Source organism: Hakea prostrata, chromosome 2 (genome assembly GCF_041222555.1).
Source record: "Hakea prostrata isolate BN-2017 chromosome 2, UWA_Hpros_2, whole genome shotgun sequence".
NCBI lineage: Eukaryota > Viridiplantae > Streptophyta > Magnoliopsida > Proteales > Proteaceae > Hakea > Hakea prostrata.
In genome coordinates, this window is record NC_142601.1 from 38,192,201 (window position 1) to 38,217,990 (window position 25,790).

Sequence of the window (25,790 nt, forward strand, 5' to 3'; positions counted from 1 at the left end):
TCTACCTATTAGGTAAGTCACTTGATATGTGTGCAAAACCCCTTTAGGATTGGATTTGATCTGGGTCTTCAATTCCCTGTTTTGGAATTGCTGTCTGCATTGGTCGACTGATTGGTCGACTGGACCAGTCGACCAATCCACTCAACCAATGGGTGCTGTCTTTGGCAATTAGGTCTTGCTTGCTCTATTTAAGTCCAATCTCGAGTCTACTTCGTATTTGCTGCCTCCAAACTCTTTGGAATGAACCAAAGACCTCTGCAAGTCATCTCCCTTGCATCCTTGGTGATTTTCTTGACGGATCTTCGTCAAAACTCTTCCTTTTGCATCAAAGGTATGGCTACACTCTCTTCTTCTCCTCCATCTCTATTTTTCTTTCCTTTTTGAGTTGAGACAGTAGAGGAGATGCTGCATTCTCTGTTGCAAACATCTCTGGACTTGTCTCTCATGATCATCCTAAGGATTAATGGCTAAAACAATGATCTTAACCATGATCATTGCAAGCTTTTGAAGGAATCATGATCAAACCATGATCTAGTCTTTGTTTAACTTTTGATTTGAATTCTGATCTCCTTGGATCTTCTATATTGATCATGTTAGTAGTCAATTGCTGTGTTTTCTTTTCATGATCCATGATCTATCAATCTCTAGTTGTTTCTCTTCTACCATATCATGTTTTCTTCATGAATCATGATAGTTACATATATGGTAGGTTTTGTTTCCTTATTTAGATTTATGCTCTTAGGTCTATTTTCTTGAAGATCTAAGTATGCTTTTCATGATACCTTTACCTGAATCAATGATTCATTCTCCTATTGTTCTTGTCTTTGATTTCTATCTTGAATTCTTCAAGAACCATGATTTATCTAATTATGGTAACTTTTTGTTTCCTAATTTGGATCTTGATGACTTGATTTGATTAGTGTTTTGAGATCCCCTATATGTTAGGATACTACTAATGTAGTTTACCCTTTGATTAGTACCCTTTTGAACCACCAAATTCGGATTTTATATCTCAAAACTCTGATTTTTATAGGCTACTGTCTGCATTGGTTGATTGATTGGTCGACTAGACCAGTCGACCAATCCACTCGACCAATGAGTACAGCAACTCCAGAATTGGTCTGTTTTGGATGTTTTGGTATCTTTTATGTTAGGGATCTTTCCTAATATGTTGTATACACTTGTTTAGGACCTTCTTCTCAAGTTTGTCAAGATCTTACTTGATTTCTTAGGATTCCTTTGAGAGTTATAAAAGGTAAGGATGGTTACTTCTTTAACAACATAAATTGCATATCTTAGTTTCTATATTTGAATCTTGTTAAGTTATTTCTTTAATTAGATTCTTATAATGTCATACTACTGTGGTACTGTCTTGATATCAGTAGCATTACTTATTCATATTGAATTGACTCATGTATGATTTACTTACCAGTTATATACAAATTGATTGTAGTTATTGATTTCTTTCCATATATGAAGTTACCATATATGTGATGATATGAATTGATGCATGTGTATGCTTAAGTATGGTTTGGAAAGGAGAGGTGTCCTTTTGACATTTCTGTCCTTGGACTACTACGGGAATATTATGGGATGTTTCCGGGGATGCCCTCTGGACACCTTCCTAAACTGTTGGATGACATATCTAGGACTGTCTAGTAGTGTTGGGCTAGGATGTCCCGTTATGTCAGACCCTAATCAGAGGGGTATTGAGACCGAACGACCCGTGGTAGCAATGGGGATTCATGGGCGCTCAAGACCGGTAGCCAACCCGTGAGAGGACAGGAATCACATTGTGGGGGCCATTTATTGGTAGGGTTGCATATGGATAGACTTGGGCTCACGGGCGCTCAAGACCGGTAACCAACCCGTGAGAGGACGTGAGAGCTTCCCGTTTACCATATGTGGATGACCAGTAGGGTTGATGAGTCCGTAGTCAGGGACTATGAGGACTCTAGTGTGAAGGATACCGGAAAGGATCGTCAGGGACGAGGAATGGACGTATCTGGATCTGACTTGATGTAACTAAGTAGAAGACTTGCATTTGGCTAGGCTTTACCCTGACATGCACCGGTACTTAGACCAATGGTGATGTGAGAGAGTGGTGACCTATACCCCCAGCCATGGAATGTCCCGAGGGATGCCGGACCCATTACCAACTGATGATGAGTGATTGAGACCTTCCTAAAGAAGTACGGTGCTATGACTTAAAGCATGTCTGCCAATAGAGACCAGCATATGTAGAGTTATATTCATTCATTCATTGTTTGTCTCATACCATATTGCATTTATGTTTGTTCGCAATCCTGCCATTTATGTTATTATGGATTTAATCGCTTACTTGAGTTTCTTTGAAACTCATTCCTTTATTGTACAATGTTTGTTAGACTATTCTACAGGTACTGAATATCATGACGGCCCCTATGAAGAAGCGCAAGGAGAAGAGGCATATCTCCAGGAAGGTAATTGCGGTTACAACAATTACACTGAAGATCCCGCGAGTGGTTATGCTCCTTATGGTGCTTAGTCCGACCATTGAGTGGAAGCGCCCTTGTGCTGTTTATGAGATCTATACTTATAGGGATGTTGTCTATAAAGTTGAGAACAATTTAGTTACCTATTGTACCTGCTACTGGGATTAGATTCTGTCTTGCTTATTCTCTTTTAGAACTACTTTTCCGCTGGTTGTAGAGTGGGATTTTGCCTCACTTTACTGATCTGATTTAGACACCCTGATTATATCTAGTACTCTGATTTATATATGATTCATTCTTTCCTTATTTGGATCTATGGTTTATCTTCCGCACTTTTATTATTATTGTTCATGATTGTGTTATTGTTTATGTGGGAGGTTGATTACTCGATACCTGATCTTCGGGCTGTGGATCACACTCTCTCGGGTATGCCAGATAGGGTACCGGCTGGGAGGATGTGACAAGCACAAAAGTGATTTTCGAACCTCCCATCTGGAAGGATCGTAAACTTTGATGAGTTGGCGCGCAAATTCATAGGGCGTTTCCAGAGTGGAATCCAGGTCAAGAAAACAGAAGAAACCTTGTTTACCATCAGACAAGGAAAGAGCGAATCGAGAAGAGAATATCTGAAAAGATTCAAGAGAGTGACGATGGAGATAGAGAATTTGGATGAGCAAGTAGCTAAAACTGCTCTATTCACTGGACTCACTAATCGAAGACTCCTGGAGCTACTACTACAAGATATGCCTGCAACTTATGCTGAGTTGGTACAGAGATGCCAAAAGCAAGCTGAAGTCATGGAGATCTTAGATTCGCGCCAGGGAGACAACAAAGCCTCCACTAAGGAATAAAAGGCTCCTGAACAAAAGCAGAAGCCAAAGAAGAATGTTCACGATCGGGTTGGAAAACCTCAGGCTTGGCGGCAGAGATCTCCCGGTAAAAGTGAGTATACTCCATTGAATGCTCCTCGGGCTGATATTCTGAATATCATCAAAAGGCGAAATATTTTGAAGTGGCCACCTAAAATTCCTTTAAAGCTTGGAGAGCAGCAAGATCGAGAAAAATATTGCCGATTCCACAAGGATTATGGTCATTATACAAATGACTGTCGTCATCTAAAAGCAGATATTGAGAGATTAATATCTCAGGGACATTTGTCCAATTTTGTTAGCAGAAGAAGGGAGGAGCCACGTGAGCCACGCGAGGCTGCTCCAAAAGGGATCGTTCGGTTAGTTCAGAAAGATCAAAGGAGGCTCCGAAGTCTAAGAAAGGCAAGGAGGTGATTGATGCTACTCGATCACCGATTCTTACAATTTTCGAAGGTCCAGAACCCGAGTCACTCCGGAGTTTAAAGACAAAATCTAAATTTGTCGGAACCGGAGAGACGCAAGAACGGAAGAGGCCAAACGGTGAAGATTCTATCACCTTTGGCAAGGAGGATGAAAGAGGCATTTGTCTACCTCACGATGATGCCATAGTCATCATGGTAGAGATTGCGCGCCGATAAGTGCATAGAGTTTTGGTTGATACAGGGTCTGCAGCTGACCTAATTTCTTATGAAGTGTATCAAAAGCTGAGGGTGGATGAGGACTTGATGGAGCCATCATCCAGGCATTTATATGGCTTTGCAGGATCATCTGCAGTAGCGGAAGGATCTGTCCAGTTGGACTTATCTATTGGAAGTTTTCCCAAGGAGACAACCGTCCGAATCAATTCTTTGGTGGTCTGCCAGCCTGCAATGTTATCCTCGGGCGACCATCTTTGTCCAAGATAGGTGCTATTGTTTCGACGAAACACCTAAAGATAAAATTCCCGACTGACATGGGAATTGGTCAAGTTTCATCTGACCAGAGGATCTCTCGGCAATGTTACGTTGCCTATTTAAAAGACAAGGAAGGCCCGAGGAAGGTGACTACCCTACCTATAGAAATTTGAGATGATTGGGAAGAAGCAGAAATGCAAAGGCCCGAGCCAGTGGAAAAGCTGGAGCAAATCCAACTGCGTACCGAGGATGAGAAAAAGATTACTTATATCGGGTCTGAGTAGCTAGAGGAATTCAAGGATGAGTTGAAGTTTTTTCTTCAACAAAATAGTGACATTTGCATGGTCTGCCGAAGACATGCCTGGAATTGATCGGGCTGTTGCAGAGCACAAACTCTGGATAGATCCGAAGGTGAAACCAGTTATCCAGAATAGGAGAAATTTCTCCATTGAAAAATACAAAGCCGTTCAGGGCGAAGTTGAAAAACTGAAGAATTCTGGTTTCATAGAACCAATTGAATGCCCAACTTGGTTAGCCAACGTGGTAATGGTCAAGAAGGCAAATGGGAAGTAGAGGATGTGTACAGACTATACAGACCTCAACAAGGCTTGCCCTAAAGATTGCTATCTGTTGCCTCAGATTGACCTCTTGATAGATGTGACTGTAGGATATGAAACTCTAAGTTTCATGGATGCCTACTCAGGGTATAATCATATCCTTATGAATAAGGAAGATGAGAAGTTCACGACTTTCATGACTGATCGTGAAAGCTACTATTACAAAGTCATGCCATTTGGCTTGAAAAATGCAGGAGCTACATATCAGAGGGCCGTCAACAAGATTTTCAAGGACTTAATTAGGAAGAATGTTGAGGCTTATGTTAATGACAGGCTAGTAAAGAGCTTTACAAGAGCAAATCATATTGCAAATTTAAGTGAGGTATTCTCAGTACTGCGAAAGTATCAAATGAAGCTGAATCCAGAAAAGTGTGCCTTTGGAGTTTCTTCAGGAAAATTTTTGGGCTTCATGGTGTCACAGAGGGGTATTGAGGCCAATCCTGCCAAAATACAAGCTCTGATTGACATGGAGGCTCCCAAAACTGTTCGTGATGCGCAGTGTTTAACAGGGAGAATTGCTGCTTTGAATCGTTTCATCTCCAAGTCTGGAGAGAAGTGTTTACCATTCTTCAAGGCACTCAAAGATTTGAGGGGCACCAACGAAGCAAAGTGGACGGAAGAATGCCAGAAAGCTTTCAAGGAGTTAAAGGAGGCACTGGGACAACCACCACTTTTGTCCCGACCAGAGAAGGGGGAAATCTTACAGCTATATCTAGCGGCGTCCCTTTCAGCAGTCAGTGCAGTACTTGTTCGGGAGAAAGATAAGAAACAGTGGCCAATTTACTATGTGATTCACGTATTACTTGATGCGGAGACACGATATTCGCAGATTGAGAAGCAGGCTTTGGCTCTCATGATAGCCGCCAAGAAGCTACAGCCATACATTCAGGCTCATCCAATAGAGGTATTTACAACTTTCCTTCTTAGTAAAGTTCTTAATAAACCTGATTTGTCTGGAAGGATGGTGGCCTGGTCGGTTGAACTCAGTGAGTTCCAAGTGAGCTTTAAGCCCAGAACAACAATCAAAGCTCAGGCGTTAGCTGATTTTGTAGTAGAAACTAATGCACTAGTGGAGACCACTATCGAAGATCCCATTATACTAACCATTTGGGAGGTATATGTGGATGGCTTTAGTAATAAGGATGGAGCAGGAGCTGGAATTCTATTGAAAAGTCCAGCAGGATTTATCATTCGATATGCTTTGAGATTTGCATTCGAAGCTAGTAATAACGAAGCAGAATATGAAGCCTTGATAGATGGACTTCGATTGTCAAAAGCATTGTCCATTGCAGATGTTACTATTTACAGTGACTCTCAACTTATAGTCAACCAAGTCCAGGGGGAGTATGGTATTAAAAAACATCGCTTGCAAAAATATCAAGAGATTGTGCAGGCATTTCAAAAGCAATTTCGGAATTTGAAGATATCTCAGATTCTGAGGACTGAAAATACAGTGGCAGATGAGCTATCCCAATTAGCCAATGCAAAAGAAAAAAAATCTAGACCCTTCGGCCTACATTGAAGAGATAACATTTCCAAGTTATCATGAGAAAGAAATTTCCTATATTGAAGCAGAGCGTTGTTGGATGGATCCGATAGTCGAATATTTGAGAGATGACAAACTACCCGAGGATCCGAAAGAGGCAAGATTGATCAAGATACGATCAGCAAGATTTGTCATTCAGAATGGAAGACTATACAAAAGATCTTATTCTGGACCTCTTATGAGATGTATAGGTCCCGAAGGAGCAAATTCAGCTTTGGCTGAAGTTCATGAAGGAATTTGTGGAGCTCATATGGGTGGACGAGCCCTGGCACACAAAATTCTAAGACTTGGTTTATATTGGCCTAAGATCCAAGAGGCTGCTATGGAGTATGTTCGTCGATGTAGCAATTGTCAAATTCATGCTACGGTATCAAAGCGCCCAGCGGAAACCATGACTTCAATTCTATATCTCATCCCCTTTGCGATGTGGGGAATTGATATCATGGACAAGTTCACCAAGGCATCAGGCGGACGGGAATATCTGATAGTAGCAATTGATTACTTCACAAAATGGGTTGAAGCCAGTGCCCTGGCAACAATTACTAAGAAAAAAGTGGAGAAATTCGTGCTTGAGTCAATCATATATCGCTTTGGGATTCCAAAGATTATTGTTACTGACCATGGTACTCAGTTCGACTGTCCACAATTTGAGCAATTTTGTGGAACTTATATGATCGAGCATTGTATGTCCTCAGTGGCATACCCCCAGAGCAATGGACAGGTAGAAGTTACTAACCGAACGCTGCTGGAAGGGATAAAGAGAAGACTTGAAGCTGACAAGGCCTTATGGGTCGAAAAACTTCATAATGTACTGTGGGCTTATAGAACTACGGTTCGAACACCGACATGAGAAACTCCATTCAAGTTAGCATATGGGTCCGAAGCGTTGGCACCTGTGGAGATAATGGCAGGGACATTACGGGATCGAGAGTTCGAGGAGAAAGCAAACAACCAAGGACTACATGATAGTCTTGATTTGTTGGACGAAGTTCGGGCAAAGGCAATAGCACGAACTTAACATTATCAAAGAAGGATAGCGTCACATTACAATACCCGAGTAAAGAATCGTCGGTACTTAGCAGGAGATTTGGTGTTGAGAAACACCTTAGCTTCGACCCGCGCCACCAAAGAAAATTGGACCCTTCCTGGGAAGGACCTTATATGGTTGTAAAACCAGTCGGTTCAGGAGCTTATAGGCTGAAGAACATCAACACCCAGAAAGAGTTGGATCTTTCGTGGAATGCCAGGCATCTCAAAATTTTTTATCCTTGACGATGATTTCAATTTTGTTTGTGATGTAACCATTTTCAACTCAATCAATGCAATTTTTGGCTTTCAACAAATTATCTTTTGATTGGGGGGCATCATACACCACATTCAAGAACAAGATCCGACTATAAGGCATCGGTTTAAAACCCGAGTGAGTTCCTTCAAGACTTATTGTATTTCTCTGGAAATCCTTGAGTAAAGGCATCAGTTTAAAACCCGAGTGAGTTCCTTCAAGACTTATTGTATTTCTCCGAAAATCCTTAAGTAAAGGCATCGGTTTAAAACCCGAGTGAATTCCTTCAAAGACTTATTGAATTTCTCCGGAAATCTTTAAGTAGAGGCATTGTTCTAAACAACTAAGACCTAGTGCAACAGCGATTTAAGTGACTAGCAAAGTTCAGGATGAAGTTAATTTCTTATTTCTTCAAAAGACCGAAAGAGGCCAATCTTTACATCAAACATGAGATTACAAGAGTTGGATACAATCTTCGGTCAGAAAAGAAAGTCATCATCGGTGATAATTAAGAAGTCATACAAGATCAGCACAACTTTGCTAGAACAAACACATGAGTCAGGCATCGGTATGGATTCAAGAAAAAGAAGGGGAGAAATGAGGATTGCAAAAAGCATTTCAGTATGTATAAAATCCTCTGCAATTTCATACTCTTTGTCCAGCTTGTCCAGAAGAAGTATGGTCCTCGACCAAACTTGCATTCAAGGCGATCTCTTCATAATTGAATCCTTTTAGGGGAGAATAAACAGGAGAATCTTCCAGGTAATGCATAATATCCGGATCAGAAGGTGGAGGATCAGTCTTATTTTTGGTCCAGTCAGGAGAAGGAAGACCCAGGTTGGTAAACACTTCAGGATGGCAAACAACACTGTGGGGAGTCGTATCAAAATGAGGATCTATCCTTAATATCGATTCCCATACTTCGTTATCACCATCCCGGTACGCCTGCAAGTTATAAGCATTCAGCATATCAACAAAGGGCTTACTGTGTAAATACTTGAAGATGCAGGCTCTGCGAACGTCAGTTGGAAGGGATTCGGGCAAAGGAATGACAGCTTGCCTTTGAGGTAACGCTTCAGATCCTTTGGCTCCTGACTTTCCAACCCCTCGCTCCAGTTGTCGGATCTTCTCCCTGGCATCATCCAAGTCCGACTGAAGACGCTCGATCACCGAATTCTTTTCTCCTACAACCTCCCAAGCTAATTTCCTAAGGCGAGCAATCTCAGCGTCTTTAGCTTTAGAGATTTCCCGAAGCTTGGAAACTTCATTGCTCAGCTTCCTGAGCCTAGAGGCTGCTTCCACTTGGTTGTGGAAGTTACCAGTAAGATTCTTGCAAACAACTTCCGAGTTAAACAGGAGCAGAAAAGTAACCTTCAGAATCAAAAGATATTGAAGAAAGACTTACATCACCATTGACTTCAAAAAGACCTCGTTTGGAAGTTTGGAAAGAACTGCGCTTTCAGAAGGCATTCGAGCAGCAGTGCACCATTCCAACACTTTGTCAAACTCGTTTGACACTAATTCAGGCGAAGGATGAGCTACATCAAGAAAAGGATGAGCTGCATCACTTGCCAACCGACGACGCTTCCTAGTGGCAAAATCCTCCGGCTCCAAAGGAGAGGTAAAGGATGCCAAACAAGCTCTAGAGTTGGAAATAGAAGCAGCACCTGCTGGGACCGCCCCTTCATCAGATGCCAACATAGTTGCCTCAGATGCCCGAAGAGTCTCCTTTGGGGATGCACAAACGGTCTCTGCAGCAGGGGCATCAGTAGCGCCATCAACGGCGCCATCAACAACGGAGTGATCAAGATCTTCCTGGGAAGAACGAGCGATCACTTCAGGCAGAAGAGACGTAGGGGTGACATCGGTAGAAGCTATGGGAATCTGACTTGAAAATTCACCAACAACAGTCGCCTTACGTCTAGAGGATTCACTAGATGAAACCACCTCACTGGCCCCAACCGCCGCCGATGGAACGATTTTCTTACAAGATTTCGCTGTGATAAAGTTCGGATCGATTCTGGGAGCCACTGTGTACACAGAAAGAGCCGTATCAGTACAAAACACCCAACAACACAAAACACGAAGGAAAACCCTAGTTCTCTGTCAGATATGAATTACTCAGAATACCCATTAAATAAACCCCAAGTATTACTACTGTAAAGTTTACTCGGGGGGCAGGAGAAGAGATTGGTGATAGCAAAAAGCTCACTTGTTTAGAAGCTGATAGAGTTATTGTTGGAGTACGAGGAATACGGAAGTAAGCAGGAGGACGGAATGTCGCTTTTGCAAATCTAACTTGTAGATAGCAGGATAGACGGAGAGTACCCTCGAAGGCCTTAAATAAGCCTCAGGTATTAAGACGACGGTTGAGAGCCAAAGGCAACCAATGGCCCTGATCGAAAAGATGCTTCGAAATCCTCAACAAGTGAGATCAACGATCAAAAGGAGGCCACGTGGAAATAGGCACCTGATACGAGAATACCTCCAATCGTCACACCGCCATTGGGATAATGGATGTATTACCAATTCATTGGAAACAGTAAATGGTATACCAAAGCAAGAAAACATTTGGACTTCGTAGGTAGCAGAAGGGAAACGTGTGGACTTTGCAATTAATGAAGGAGTAAGGAAGAATAAAGGCTAAGGCATCTTTCCAAAACATCTCTTCATGATATCTTTACAAGATTATCATTCGTCGAGGAATGCGAAGTTAAATGATAAGTTTTATCATTTATATTTTGATAATCAAGACAAGCTTTCAATAGGAGACGAGGAAGTATTACGGCAAACATGGAAGAAGTATCTATTCATTAACAAAGAGGGTCAATCTTTACAAAAAAAAAAAAAAGAAGAGGATAACTCCCTAAGCTTCTTCCCATTGTTGCCTGAGGAGTCTTGCACAGGAGAGCCTTTCTCAGGATCTTGAGAAGAGCCTTCCTCAGGATTGTCGTTGTCGGAGTCCTCTTCAGCAGCAGCTTGTGACTCGGCCTGTGACTTTTCCTCTTGGAGTGGCGGTTCATCAGCAAGATATTCCTCATATTCTGGGTCAGCTGGAAAAGGATCATCCTCTTCCTGAGCCCAGTCAGGGAGATCCATGTTTAACTTCCCGAAGACCTCTCTGTGACAGACCTCACGAAAGGGAGTTGTATCGAAGGAAGGGTTGGATTCAAGAATTTTTTCCCAGATGTCATTTTGCCCCAAACGGTAAGCTTGGATGTTGAAGGCACCCAACAGTTTGGAGAAAGGTACGTTGTTCAGGTACTTTCGAACACAATCCTTTCGAAGCTCCGGCTTGATATGCTCGGGTTTGCTAGGAATCGCCAACTTCAAGTATTCTTCGTTCTCTGCACACTTAAACTCAAGTCTGTCACCAAACAATGTGGCAGCTGCTTTCTGCTTCTTAGCCTCGCGCTCCGCAGCAACAGTGCGAGCCGTTGAGTCGAGAGCCTTCTTTAGGGAGTTCATCTCCTCTTCATGCTTTCTCTGCAGCTCCTTAGCAGCTGCTGACAGCAGGTCTATCTCAGAATTGGCCTTGGCCAAATTCTCTTCACAGGTTTGTAGCAAGGAGCCGTTGCGGCCAACCCGGCTCAATGCTTCCATGTGCTGATAAAAGCTCAACACAGCATTCCTGAGGAAGAGGAGATTATCAAAAGAAGTCATAAGAAATTATGAAAACATAAACAAGCAGGAAAATAGGTACCTGGTGGACTGACTAACAAGGGCATCATCGTCCAAGGCTTCAAATTCCCGACAATCAGAAGGTATAAGACTGAGGGAGCTCCATTTTGCAGCTTTCTCAGGGTCTTGTATCACCCTATCAGTCAGCTTTAAGGTCCACTGAGGGGTGAAGACCTCACAATCTTCGGAAATTTTGGATTTTTTATGGGAGGAAGCATCAACTATATCGTGCTTCCTTTTGGTTCGAGCGGAGGAGGAGACGTTTGTACTCTCCACCATCGGTTTCTTCCCTTTACCCAAAGCATCAGCCACGGGCCTGATGTTCTTGATACCCCTGTAAGAGGGGTCGGGAGAGGGAACAGAAGCTTCTTGATCGGTAGTTAAGGCTCTAGGCGACCGTTGCTCAGCTGTCACAACGGCCCTAGCGGCCTTCACTCGCAGGTTCTCAGGCTTCATTCTTGGAGGCACTGCAAAGAAGAACAAGAGTCAGAATTATGAAAAGACACATCACTTTAATTTTGAAGGATGGTGGTTAGAAGCTCACAATGAGCCAAGCCCCAGTACTGAAGGATGGAGTTATACTCCTCCTCAAGTCCATGTATCTCCTAATACCATGGAATCGATTTGATCTTCCTGACAGCCGCCTCGTCTTCTTTGGATAAGGGAAGGCCCCGGTTACTTTCAGAATAAGAAGTACACTGCCTCCAGGCGGTCGGGAAGTTGAGATCTGATTGAGGCATTCGACAGAAAAAGTATTTTTCGCGCCATCTTTTGTGGTAGGAAGGGCAAGTTCCTTTGGCAAGAATGTTGCCCCTCCAATCAAGTTCAGCCTTATTGCGTTTGGAAAGAAAAACCCAGCCGGGAGGATGGGAGACAGAAAGAAGATGAAAGTGCACAAAAAGAGAAAGAGATGGCGTAACGCCAAGTTTAAAACATAAACCCAAGAAGCCGACGATGAGACGCCAGCTATTGGGAAGGAGCATTCCAGGGCAAATGTCCCAGTGATTTAGAATGGCTGAAAACAAAGGATTGAAAAAAGGAAAGCGAACCCCGCTTTCCAGTGCATCTATGTACAGGGAAAACTCGCCCGGAAGGGTCGAATCAACCTTCTCATCAGAATGGGGAGCCCTAATATGATAAGAAGAAGGAAAATCAAAATCTTGGATTGCTGAAAGAAGGGTTTCCTCCTTGAAAGCGGAGGGGCCAGAGCCAGGTCCGCCATTAGACCTGGAGGTTTGCTTTGACTGCCTAGAAGACTCGACAGTCACCCTAGGAGTCTTGGAAGATCCAGACTCAGGAGAGGCGGAAGAAGTTTCGGCTTTTCTTTCTAAACTTTTTTGGGAAACTTCAGCAAATTCATGCTAGAGGACAGTTAGGGTTTTGTTATCACTATCCGACTGCTCGGAAGGAAGGGAAGCAAAAGCTTCGTTACCACTACTGACACTAGGTACCAGGGAAACCCTATTATCCTCCATTACTAGTTTCAGTAAGGTACAAAAAAAAAAATACTGGAGACAGGAAGTTTAAACTTTGCAAAAGGATCAGTAAACTTACTGATTCAGTGAAGCAAAGGCTCAAGAGCGAGAAGGCGCGAAGCAGACGACGAAGGTTCAAATTCCAGACAAGAAGAATGAAACCTACGAAGACAACGAACCGCTTTTAAAATACCCGCACGAGTGTTGGGGGATCTGAACGATCGAGATTGATTCAGCATCAACGATCGAGATTAGAAGACGTTTTGAAAGTTTGAACTCACGAATCCAAAACAGGCTTTCGGAAACCGTCGCTTGGGTTACGTGAGCCACGATAGATCGACTGCAAAGAGACGCGTGGCATTGCCCTCACAACGCTCGAGGAAAAGTGACCACCGCATTAAATGTGATATGACATTTATTGGGATACGCAGAGATTATTGCCTGACGAAGAACCCAGTTAAAAATCAAGCCCTCGGGATCGACCGAACGCTTGGTCTGGGGGGCTCGTGATACGGAGGAAATATGATCGAATCGGGTTCATACTCGGTTTGACCCTCGACGCCGGTCGAGACGGAGGGAATCGACTCACTTCCGAGCGAACTGGATCCAGAAGATAGCTTGCTGAGGAAGAAAACTAAAGCAGCTACAAGCACGCCCTAATCCGACTTATGGATTAGGTTAATTAACCTAATGACGGCATGCACAAATTGGCGGCTGTCACTTATCATTATCGAAGGGATAATCATCGGATAACCTGGAGGTTATCTCAGGAGTCCTCTACTAGTTCAAACTAGTAGAAGTCTATCGCTCAACGGATCTAACTGTTAAGATCCAACGACTACTCAAAGAAAGTTCGAGTGCATCCAACGAAGGAGATTCAAAGGTACACTCTATATAAACCTTACTTGCCTACGAGGTGAAGAGGACTCAGATCCACATACACACTGGTAGACGTAAACTATCAGAGGCTTACGATCTAGATCACTTTCCCCGTTCTTCATTCCTTAGCTCTGTGCTTCTAGCAGAGCCGTTTGTGATTAAGTTCATCAACTAACTTAGCCTTCGGAGGTGGACTACCGACCCCCTCTGTCGGGCCATGTCTGACGCTTTCGTTTTGCAGGTCATCACAAGGAGATCTAAGGGCTGAGCAGATTTTGGACGCATCAAGTAGAATCAAATTTTAGGAGAAAGAAAGAACAACTAAATAAAAAAGAAAAAAATTATACTTTATTAAATGAATATTAGAAAAATCGTGGTGAATGTGAGAGAGAGAGAGAGAGAGGAATAATTTGAGAAAGAGATAGTGAATACTGATAACTGTGGAGAAGATTTCGAAAAATTCCAATGTCTGCTAATTACTCCAATATTTTGTGAGACGTGTGAGAAAAAAAGAGAGAAGAAATATGAATAAAAGATGAGATTCATTAGAGAATAAATAGGAATGAAAATATGAGAGAGAATATAGGGAGAAATTCATGGAAAGTGAGTTAATTTTTAATTAGAATTTAACCCTTTATTCCTTAAAACTAGGGGTTTAATGATAACCATTTGATTATGATTAAGAATGACATTTGTACCCATCATCTATATCTTAGATTTTTTTAAAAAATTTTTGGAGGGGGCCAAATAGTGGTATTTCACACGTAAAGTGAGAAAAATTAGGAAAATATGTAGGCATTTTTAAAATTTCAAAAATCCGGGGGGGGGGGGGGGATGGCCCCCTCCGGTCCCTACGTGGCTCCGCCACTGGCCCTTGATTATACTTTAAGCATATATTTTTCCTAGTCCTGTGTGATACATTTTAAGCATGTACAATATAGAAACATAAATTAAAATGTAAGAAAGGATAATAGCAAACTATTAGATGCTACAGAAAAAATTAAAAATTGAAACCTTGAATCCTACACTATATCTTATGAATTTTTTATTATCACATCGAGGATTCATATGTTTTCAGCTTACCACTAAAATGAAAATTTTAAAAACATTATCAGTAAAATCTAAATTATTAAAAAAATGACAATTATCAATGAAATAATTAATAAATAAAAAAATCATTGATAAAACTTTCAAAGAAACCTATACTAATAACACTTAATAATATAATATCTTATCACTTGTTTAATTTTAAGATTCAATAAATCATATACCTTAATCACAATACACTTACATTGCAAGATGGACAAGACAGACTCTATTATTTATAGAAAGTAAGCGTGGGAATGTCGATTATCCTTTTCACCTTGGACTAGAAAGCATAATGGTATATAATTTGTCATATTTCATTTCAAAACACAATTACATTGAATGAAGTCGTGCTGATAACATATTATAAAATAAAGAAGATATATTAAATACAAAGAAGAAAATTAGGACAAGATGAATTAAACTCTTCTATTGAGTTTAGTGCATTGCATATTTATAGTAGAAGTAACATATTCTCTGATACGGAAATATTAGAATTTACAACGAAATACAATATATGACTTTTGCACACAATAAGATGATCTTGATATGGAATGATACATTATTGTGATATTCAGTTAATATGGGAATGTGAATCTCCAAGATTGTATGCTGAGGTGGCTGAGATTTTCATTTGGAAACATTTTTTTATATGATTCTTTGGAGATGATGGCATCCATAAATAAATATTATTCATAACAGATTTTTTTTTTTGTATTTTATATTTATGGGTATGGGAGAATCCTTTTGCCCATAGCTATCCTCACGTGACACAAAACATTAAAATCAATTTTCAAATCAACAATCAATAACCAGAATTCATTGACAAGATGACAAAATGTGTCTTGTTTTTCCCTGTATGGTATAAAACCGGTACACATTATCTGTGTAGCTAAATCCTTAATTTTACAATCAAGTAGATTAGAATCATATAGATTGAACCAAATCAATACAAATCCTATTGGAAGGGATAGTAGTTTTTTTTGGATGAAAACAATTTGTTGAGTTTTCCAGCAATGTGAAAATTGCCCTGCAATAACCAAATTGCTCAGAGTGTCAATTCTAGGACCTACCGGGCAGAACAGACCAAGCGTGCCAACCACAGCTTGGCCCAGCCCATTTATTAAATGTGTGATCCCATTGCGGGGACCTTCGAAATCTCTTTGGTACGAGTTTGAATATCAATAATTTTCTGCTCAAACATACCATTTTGTGTCTGTTGGTGTCGAATTTGCCGGAGTTGTAGACTGTGATTCACACCAAACTTTTCAAATCTGGTTCAACCTGATGCGAGATCCACTCACTTGCAAAACCATTGGAGAAGCGGTTAGAAACAGAGCCGATCAGCTGAATCGGTATTCCGTCTTCGATAGCCAAGTCAGTAAGAGCAAAGAATAATTGTTCTAGAGCTGGAGTGAGCTCTAAGCTTTTGATTATCTGAAAGTGGGAAGTTTGCCAGATTTGAGCGAATGAAAGAAAGTGTTACCTTTTGCTCGTGTTTAATCCCTACCCTATGTATAGATTCTTCTTACTGACCAAGCCTGACTGTAAATTGAGTGCCATGGAATCAATGGTTATGATTAGATTCTTACATGACCTGTGGTCTAACCTCATAAATGTTTGGACCGTCAGTTGGTCTAATGCAAACCCGTGATGGGTGATTTATCCACAACTATGTCAATTCATACCATATTCTCCCCCCTCACAAAAAATAAAAAAAAAATAAAAAAAATCATACCATATATGGTCTACCAAAACCAAACAGTGCCACAATATCGTATCATTCTATACAGAAAAGATATGATACGGCATCAGTATAATATAATTCTTAAATGGTACGATAATAGCGTGGACAATGATACAGAGGAACCATACCGCACGGATACCGTTCCAAATATCACAATCATTTTATACCGAATAAATATAATACAACAATCGTATAAAATACTTGCACCATTTGGAATTCGGTGTATGATAACAATATTACTAAGTATCGTATCGATACCATTATCAAATACCAATTCCATACTGAATTGACATATATAAATGGCTGCATGGCACTACACTTTTTCAAACGTATAAATTCCCATTGTCATTGAAATTAGGCCTGTAAACGGACCGGATTCGGCTCGGATACACCAGTATCCGAATCCGAATCCGATTAGCAAATCCGCTATCCGAATCCGAAACTTTATCGGATATCCAATAATAATCCGATCCGATAAAATATCCGATTATTGATAGATAATTGTCCCTTTTTTACATTTTTTATTATAAATTTATAATTTCCGATTACCGAATACCGGTATCCGAATCCGATTACCGGTATCCGAATCCGATTATCATCTATTTTTAAAGAAAAAATGTTAAATACTTTACTCTATCCGGATAAAAATTTATCCGGATATTATCCGATCCGATAAGCAAATATCCAAATCCGAATCCGGTTGCTTAGCGGACGGATACGGATATTTTCCGGTAAGAAAATTTTTGGATACAAATACCTTAAACGAATACGAATGCGAATGCGAATTCGGAGGCGGATTTCGGTTATCCATTTACAGGTCTAATTGAAATAGGGCTATAGCCCAATTTTACATTGCTTAAGCCCTGATTATAGCCTAACTGAGCCAGACCATGCCTGGCCCGAGGCCCAATATTTGAACAGTCAGGCTGTACAACAGTTATGAACCATGAGGCCCCAGGTAAGTCTCACCTAGTCCCACCAAGTCTGATCGGTTGATACACCTAGTCCTCTACCTAATTCACATCCCGAAAGTGGAAGTGCTTCATGTATAACGGTGCTAATAAACCTATACAAAGATAATAAGACCAATGAGATCTTAGGTTCAAACATCCGTCCCCCACACCTCCTCCCCATCCACCCTTTTACATAGGCCCCCACTCCTTGCAACTGGTTTAATGATGACAAAAAGGTGGGGGAGGGGGTATGGAATTTGACAGCCATAAACAGATTCAGGCAGGGCAGACTGAGCAGCAAACCAAAAACCAACAGGAACCAGATCAAGCTATTGATAGGATAAACCAACTTGGCCAAATTCGACAACAAATGGTTGAGATAGCATCCATTGATGGAAAAGCAAAGACTACCTATTTCATAAAACGTAGCTTAAATGGGCATCTGAAAATTCCAGCACAATAAGAAAACTAAGTACAAACTATATCTGAAAAATCAAAACAATTTCAGAGTAATACAGAATATGACCATGAATCCTGTTTGAGATACAAAAGGAATAGCACTGGAAAAACCCCCGGGGGGACGGTGAAGCAATTCAGCAATTCCTCAATAGAAGGTACGTGACCAGCAATCACATGCACGCAAAACCCCATGTAATTCCCTAATTTTCCACCAGCAGTGATAAAGTTCAGGCCTGGAAGAGATGAAGCAAGTGGTCAGTTAAATGAGTTCCCGATTGAAGAAGTTGAATAAACATGAGGTTTGCAATCTAAGCAATAATTCTTAACTTCTACCAAAACAGGTAGACAGATAGTCTATTACTGTTTAATTTTACCAAGTCAACAAAGGAGGACCCTAGAGCAAAGAAAGTAAAAAGAAGAGGTTAAACAGAATCTCCATTAGGTTGAACCTCAGGAGGTCCAAATGAAGAAAACCCAAAAGTAAATAGAAATCTAGTCCACTTGGATTTCCTGACTAAAAAGCATAAAAGAAACATCTAAAAGAACAAAAAGACTCCCCAATCCATCTACTTCCATGTACAAGTTAAATCCCAACTTTCGAGCTAATAAAAGAGGATCATTACATTAATTTTTATTTAAAAGTAAAAGCCTAAGTGCCATAGAACCAAGCACAGACCAAAACAGCATTGCCCAATGCCTAACTGGCATGATTGGACACTCTTAACAGCATCATATAATTGAGCATTTCAGATTTCTATCCGGTTTGGAGTAATCAGATTCCATATTCTCTTATTATGGAAATAAGTAACACCGAACTTATCAATACATGCTGGTGCCTCATAATATTGGGCACACATCATGACGTTCATGCCAGATCGGCTTAGTTCCATCCCATCTCCAATACTTTATAATTCTTGTCCAGGAAAAAGTGGATATCCACTAGTTAAGGATGCGAAGGCCTGCAGTTTTATTACCAAAAACAAAGACCTACGATATGACTCCCTCTTAACATCTTATCATTATTGCCTGTTTTATTTGTCTTTTTAATTAAACTTTTCATTCTTACCTTGTTGGCAATATTGCTGGAGAGCCAATCCAGTCCTTCATACAATCCCTCACCCGATGTAGCACAGGTGCTCTGAATGTACCTGGTAATAGAATAATTTTGAATCATCAATTAACAGATTACAAGTTCAAGATGTTGCCTACAGAATATCACATTCCACATTTTTCAAGCCAACATATTAAAAAGCCTCTTGTATATGTTGGATGCTAAGAGAGCACAAAGATACACAGAACAAGTCAATAACAGATTGATCGTTTAAATTCTTCCCATGTCCTCTTTGCTAACCAAGTTCATTATAGTAAATCATAATATCATCCAATATAAGCACGAAAAGGTTTCAGAGTGAAATTAATGAATTAGAACATTTGCCCTCCCCTCTGCTCCCCACACCCTACAAAAAGAAAAGGAAATAATAATAATAATAATAATAGTAATTGCATGTTTTCAAGTGAATGTCAAGGCAAAACTTAGATGCAAATGAATGATTTAAAATAGAGAAAATTGACATCAAATTCAAGTCAACTAGAAGAGAAATTTTACATCAAAATAGTCAGAATCACACATAGTATAAACTAGCCCTTGTTACAGTAGAATGGATATTCAGTTCAACAGATCCATGATTGCATTTATTTATTTTAATTTTTTAATTTTATGGTGGAGGCTTTTCTTTTTCTTTTCTTTTGGGGGGGGGGGGGCTATAGGATTAAATATCTGACTATTCAAGCACCAAGATGTATAGAACCTAAGATTCTCTCATAAGTTAAAGATTCAACCACGTAAGAAGTCAGCTATACAAATAATCACAGCAATTTTTGAGTTGTTTCATGATGTTCATCACTTTTTAAAAACAGTCAATGTATCTGATTGCATGGAGAATTGACTTCATATGCTTCACAGATAATCACTAACACCCCTTTGTACTTCACAAAATTATTGTCAGCCCCTGCCTTCACTTAATAACTAACAGAACCCCTCTAATTTGGATAGGCTTGCTGGTAACCCCTAAAGTTAACTTCCGTTGGTTACTTGAGGTGGCAATAAGAGATTTTCGTTTTTCATAATGCACAAATTAACCCTGGATATTATAATCCCTTCAGAAAAACACCCTTTGACCCTACTTCTTTCTTCAACTCTGCCCCATTATTGCTGCTGGTCTGACCTCCCATCTACAATCTCTGCAACTTCAGCGCCCCCAACCACCCACCCACCCCCCAAAAAAAAAATCTTCTTCTTCCTCCAGCAACCCTACAGTTTTGTTGACTTCATCTATCCCTGATCAACATTTTCATATCACAAAATTCAGAACGAGAATGAATCGCACTGCTGATACGAAAATGTCATCCCAAACTGCATTTTAAAATCAATAGTACATACAGGAGAATTTTCTCTTTCTTTTTTATTTTTTATTTCTTTATTTCGTTTTTATTTTTTTTTTTATTTTTTTGGGAGGAAGTTGGAGATGGGTGTGAGCCATGAAAGGGTTCATAGTAGAGGGAATTACTTTTTGTAGTCTCTAACAACTGTTTCACATGACACGATTTTTGAGAGGGTGGTTGAAGAAAGAGAGAGAGAGAGAGAGTTAGGAAGAGAATGTGAAAGAAAAGAGAGAGGTGACTTTTAGATGATAATCAAATGGTCTCCACAGGTTTTTCTAGAAAAATGAGAGAGAATGATATTGGTCTTCACTAAATGTCATCTCCTCCACCTCTTCTAATACTTCTTTTTTGGGGGCAACGTCTTCTAATACTCCACTGTGCTACATACCACTGCCTGCACTGCAGCTCTTCTGACTCTCCTGCAACCACAGCCCCCAGCCACTGAAATTCCCCACATCTGGGAAATCTGCCAGCAAAGCAATTTGAGAGTTTGTCCCAAAGCACCCAGCTTTGGGGTTCATCGACTTGAATGTTGGGAGAATCTCTACCAGGAGAAGCTGCTACACCATGGAGAACTTATGAAGCATGTCAACAGCCAGGTATCATTATGCCCTAGACTTGGTGATGTGGTGAGCCTGCACTAAGTTTTTCTTCTCCATTTTTAGCAGATATTATACAACACTTTTTAAGGAACTGACATTACATGGAGTGGCCAAAATAAAGGGTTTCTTCTTCCTCTTGGGAGTCTTGGAGGGGATAGGGATGGGGAAACACCGTCTGTGCAAAGAGTCGAAGCTAATATAAATTAGCTGAAGTAGAAATTGTCACAATACACCTAGTCTCTCAAAGGAGAACATCTCAATCTGCAAAACGACATTCCAGTTCTTATTCTTTGACTAGTTCTTTCCTTTGTTAACAAGGTAATTTCCCGAATCCCAACCAATCCCCCTCCCCAACTGCAGTCGTTGTGGTGTTTACACTGGAGGTGGTGATGGCAGCGACAGTGGCTGTGTGGTGCTTGTGGTGGAGGAAATATAGGGTGTTTCAGATTGGAGATGAAGGAAAGGGTAGTATTAAAATTTTGTAGTTTCAGTGGAAGGGTAATATTGTATTTTCAACCTCCATGTTGATGTGAAGAGTTTCTCAATCAGGCTTATATTATCAAAATAATGCAAGGTTTCTAAAACTGATTATGAATAAGAACTTGAGCCTATCTATTTCCTATATGAAATAATGGGTAGAAAGCTATAAAGTCTTCCTAGGTATTAAAAGATATTCACAAATCTATCTATTTTATTCTATTTTCAAAATTTTTATTACATGTACATGGATCAACATTAGGCAGGCCTGCCCAAAGAAGTACAGCAAAGTAAAGGTGTCATTTTGGGAAGGAACTAAGAACCATCCCAGATTTAACAAACCTACCCATTATTATACTGGAAGATTTCCCGAACAGATCCAAAACTGAAAGACCAAAAAAGAACAGGTCGAACTTGAACCACCCTGCTTAAGATGCATATAACCCTAATTAACACTTAATAGCTACAACTAGTGAGTGTTGGATCATAATTACTAAGAAAAGAAAGGATCAACATTCGATTATGCAAAAGCTTATTTATATTCAATTGTCTGGATGCTTCGGAAGTTAATTGTACTTGGAATTTTAAGCCTGTTAAAGTGATTGAATCGCAGAACCATTAGAAAACCAAAAGCAGACCATCCCACTATTAAACAGGACAGGTGCCTAGTTCTGGAACAAATAACAGGACAGTTATGGGATTGCCCCTTAGGACCAGAGCCGATTAGGAATCTTCCCACTTAGAATTGTCCCATTTGACACCCTTACAATTCAGCCCTTCCCATTTACTGCTCAATTATTAAGACATGATGTTAAACTTACCAGTGTCGCTGACGGAGGGAATGCAGACCAAGCTTATCAGTAATTTCTGCAGCATTCATTGCATTCGGCAGATCTTGCTTATTGGCGAAAACAAGCAAGACAGCATCTCGCAATTCATCCTGAATCAACATGTATATTTCTCATTATGATTACCAATAAACAATTGATAACAAGAGGACAGAACAGGGAAATAAAACAACATGAACAAGACAGTAGCACAAAGCACGAATAGCAGCTACTTCACACATGGTAAAGCCAGCAGAAAGGCTTTACTCATGTAACATTTTTGTAGAATAGATATACTCCTAAAATCATTTTACCTCATTTAGCATCCGGTGAAGCTCATCCCTTGCCTCAACGACACGGTCTCTATCATTGCTGTCGACAACAAAGATAAGACCCTGTGTATTTTGGAAGTAGTGCCTCCACAATGGTCTGATCTGTTACCAACCATCATATCATAATATCATAAGTTAAATAACATAATTAAAACTAAAAGAGGAATTCAAATGCAAGACAATAGGATTTTTTTCACTTCCAAAAAACATAGCAGGGGATCAGCACTCTCAGTTGACTCTAATGTCAACCAGCCACATAAGAGCTGAAATACTAGCTTCTTTCCTACAGCAAGGGGATGTCTCAACTGGATAAAGTAGACATTTGAATGATTGAGAGAGCAACAGTGTTGTTGATTGGCCCACAGCAGAGGCGATAGCTATGAAGACTTTTCTGTTTCACAAATGAGGTTTGTGCCACCTTGCATTTTCAGTGCACACACCTCCACATGAATTCCAGGTGACCTACAAGTGAGAAATTCCAGGATGATTGTACAGTGTGACAAACAATTCAGAGTATCAAGGGACATCCCTCAAATTGCAGTGTCCAGGTCCAACAAAATTCCTATTACGTCAGTCCAGTAAACCTCCTTATCCCAGGCCTCTTATGACTGTCAATCAATCAGATTCAAAATACAACCAATGCCCGGTAAAACTAATTTTTCACAACAAACGGGTGAGATAGAAGCATGACACAATCACTAGTTCCATTTCCACTTTTATTTTGATGGGTTGAATGGTTCCATGTTCCATCATTTCTTACCTTATCCTGACCTCCCACATCCCAAACAGTGAAGCTAATGTTTTTGTACTCCACTGTCTCTACGTTGAAACCTACAAACAAGAACATATTAATTTTCAAAAGGCATAATAACAAGAACAGTCAGCCAAACTCCATATCACAACCACCAAACACCAAGGTACATACATGAAACAAAAAAAGGTTTATCCTGGAGAATAGCTCAAATGTTTCTAATAACTCTCATCATATAAATTAGATGCTTAAAATTATTCACTCCTGCGTCCAGCAACAGCCCCAGTGTGGCAACCTTTGATATGCTGACCAGGAGAACAGTAACTTCTTAACAGTTTAGCACTTGATATTCCACAAAGATCTGATGATGGAATTGTGCTAGTATTCAACTAAAACATAAGGCTGAAAATGGATGATGAAGAAACCAACGTAAGACATGGTGCAAGAGGTCAAGCGAACCTCCAACTAGTTAGCGGTTTCTGCCAATAAATACCCAAAATTTGCAAAATCCAACACTCAGTTCAAATATCTAAAGAAGCAAATATTTCAAGGACAAAAAAGAACCTAATTCTCCACGTCCTTTTTTAAGAGAAATGACATGTTTTCATTTAACTGCATAGAGGTAGACCTCTTTTGCAATATTATATTTTACACTTTCTCATCCAACATTTGCACAACATGCAGACATGAAGGGAACCAAAATTTAGATGTCAGTAGCATAAAATCCTCATATGATCCAACAGTATACAAAAAGTAAGGGCACACGCAACTCCGCAAGCGCAATAAGGGAAAATCACCCCAAACAATACATAACCCCTCATGGAATCCAGGATCTTTCTCATCCATCCAAAAAATTGAACATAAAAGAATACAAATTTAGAACAAGAAACACTGAAACAATGCAATGCCGGTATGATTCTATCCTCAAAGAACCTAGATGAATGGATTAAACCAAGAAAGCTAATCATTCTGTCCTTTCCGAAGGGGGAAAAAAGGCGATCAACAAATTTACAAAACTAACGAAACAAAAAGAGATCAGAACATAGAGGGGAAATTCATGAACGGATACTGATAGAAAGATACAGAACTCACCAATGGTGGGAATGGTGGTAACGATCTCGCCGAGCTTGAGTTTGTAAAGAATGGTAGTTTTACCAGCCGCATCAAGGCCAACCATGAGGATTCTCATTTCCTTCTTCGCGAAGAGGCGACTAAAAAGTCTCGAGAATTGGAGCCCCATTGCTTCGAAGCTGAGAAATGCAGAAGAACCAGATCTGAAACGTCAACAAAAGACAGAAACTAAACCAACTATATCGAACTGAGTTCTGTAGAAACAGAGGAGGAAACGCTTATATAATGGAGGTTGGGGTCTTCACCAGTCAGATCTCCAAATGCAGATCAGCGAGAGGAAAAAATGTGAAGACGCAAGAAAACGTTTGAACTTTCAAAATAGGGAGGAAAGCTCAAAAGGCTTGCGGACAGAGGATCTGCAGGAATTCTCTTTTTCCTATATTACCCTTCAAAATTAATAAAATCAAAACTTCGTCACGAAGGCTGGAAAATCGGAAATAAATTAAAAAGATTATAGCGTTTTGCATTACTGGATTCTTTAAAGTTTAAAGTAAATAAATAAATATTTTGATAATATCAAAAAAATAAAAAATATATTTTGACCAACTAAAGAAGTAGTATTTTTTGGTAAAAAGGAACGATTTGATTGGGTGGATTGCGTTGCATCATATCTTGTTTAATATATAAGCTACTTTTTTCTAAGCTGAATTTTATTATTAAAGATAATAATAATAAAATAAAAGCTGAATTGCCACTAAAGAAAAACCATAATTTGACAGGTGTATTCATGCGGATCCTTGACCTCACTTTTCATATTTTTTTGTTATGTTTCTTTTGAAAGAAAAAAATTTGGGCCTCAAAACTATTACAAATTATCAATCACTCTTTTATGTTAAAATCATTAGCTGCTTAGAAGAAATTATGGGTACACCGTTAGTTTTTTTTTTCTTTTGATAAATGGTACACCTTTAGCTGTATTAGTTTTTTGATGAGTGTATTTTCTCTTTTGTTATTAGACACCGCAATACTTAAGCGGATCTTCTAGCCTAGAAGACCCAATTGGTTGAGGATGCCATTGTATAGCCATTTTCCACTCATTGGCTTTGTGATTCTTGTCATGCAATCTCGGCTAATTCTCAATAAGTTTGCTTTCTACAAAAAAATTTAAAAAAATAATAATAATGTAGATAGGAAGAAGGAACTCATGCAAGAAGAGAGAAGATACAATCTAGGATTCTATTTTACTATTGGCAACATAGTAAAGTCATAAAATAATAAGGGCAATTTATGAATTATGAGATTATCTAACCATTATTTAATAGATTTT

The 25,790-nt window shown here is 39.8% G+C and overlaps 1 protein-coding gene across 4 annotated transcripts; it reads right to left on the reverse strand.

Moving 5' to 3' along the window:
• Positions 1-17,800: 17,800 nt before the first annotated feature.
• Positions 17,801-24,889, reverse strand: LOC149024311 (ADP-ribosylation factor 2-like). 4 transcript variants are annotated; one of them, XM_089144611.1, is made up of 7 exons: positions 24,769-24,889; positions 24,485-24,642; positions 23,402-23,472; positions 22,624-22,743; positions 22,304-22,422; positions 19,028-19,109; positions 17,801-18,194 (listed from the first exon to the last, which is right to left on the reverse strand). In XM_089144611.1, exons 2-7 carry the CDS (start codon positions 24,630-24,632, stop codon positions 18,189-18,191), a joined length of 546 nt encoding a protein of 181 aa, XP_089000737.1. In that variant the 5' UTR covers positions 24,633-24,642; positions 24,769-24,889; the 3' UTR covers positions 17,801-18,188. The 4 variants fall into 4 exon arrangements, with proteins under 4 accessions (XP_089000737.1, XP_089000735.1, XP_089000736.1 ...); XM_089144609.1 differs by having other exon boundaries at positions 24,485-24,666; XM_089144610.1 differs by having other exon boundaries at positions 24,485-24,691.
• Between the last annotated feature and the right edge of the window lie 901 nt (positions 24,890-25,790).

Excerpts from the sequence above, each read along its gene's own strand:
- LOC149024311 (XM_089144611.1), bottom strand. The coding sequence starts at position 24,632 with ATGGGGCTCCAATTCTCGAGACTTTTTAGTCGCCTCTTCGCGAAGAAG. Across the intron at positions 23,473-24,484 it reads TACCACCATTCCCACCATTG|GTTTCAACGTAGAGACAGTG; the intron begins GTGAGTTCTGTA and ends TCTTGTTTGTAG. Across the intron at positions 22,744-23,401 it reads ATGTGGGAGGTCAGGATAAG|ATCAGACCATTGTGGAGGCA; the intron begins GTAAGAAATGAT and ends GGTTGGTAACAG.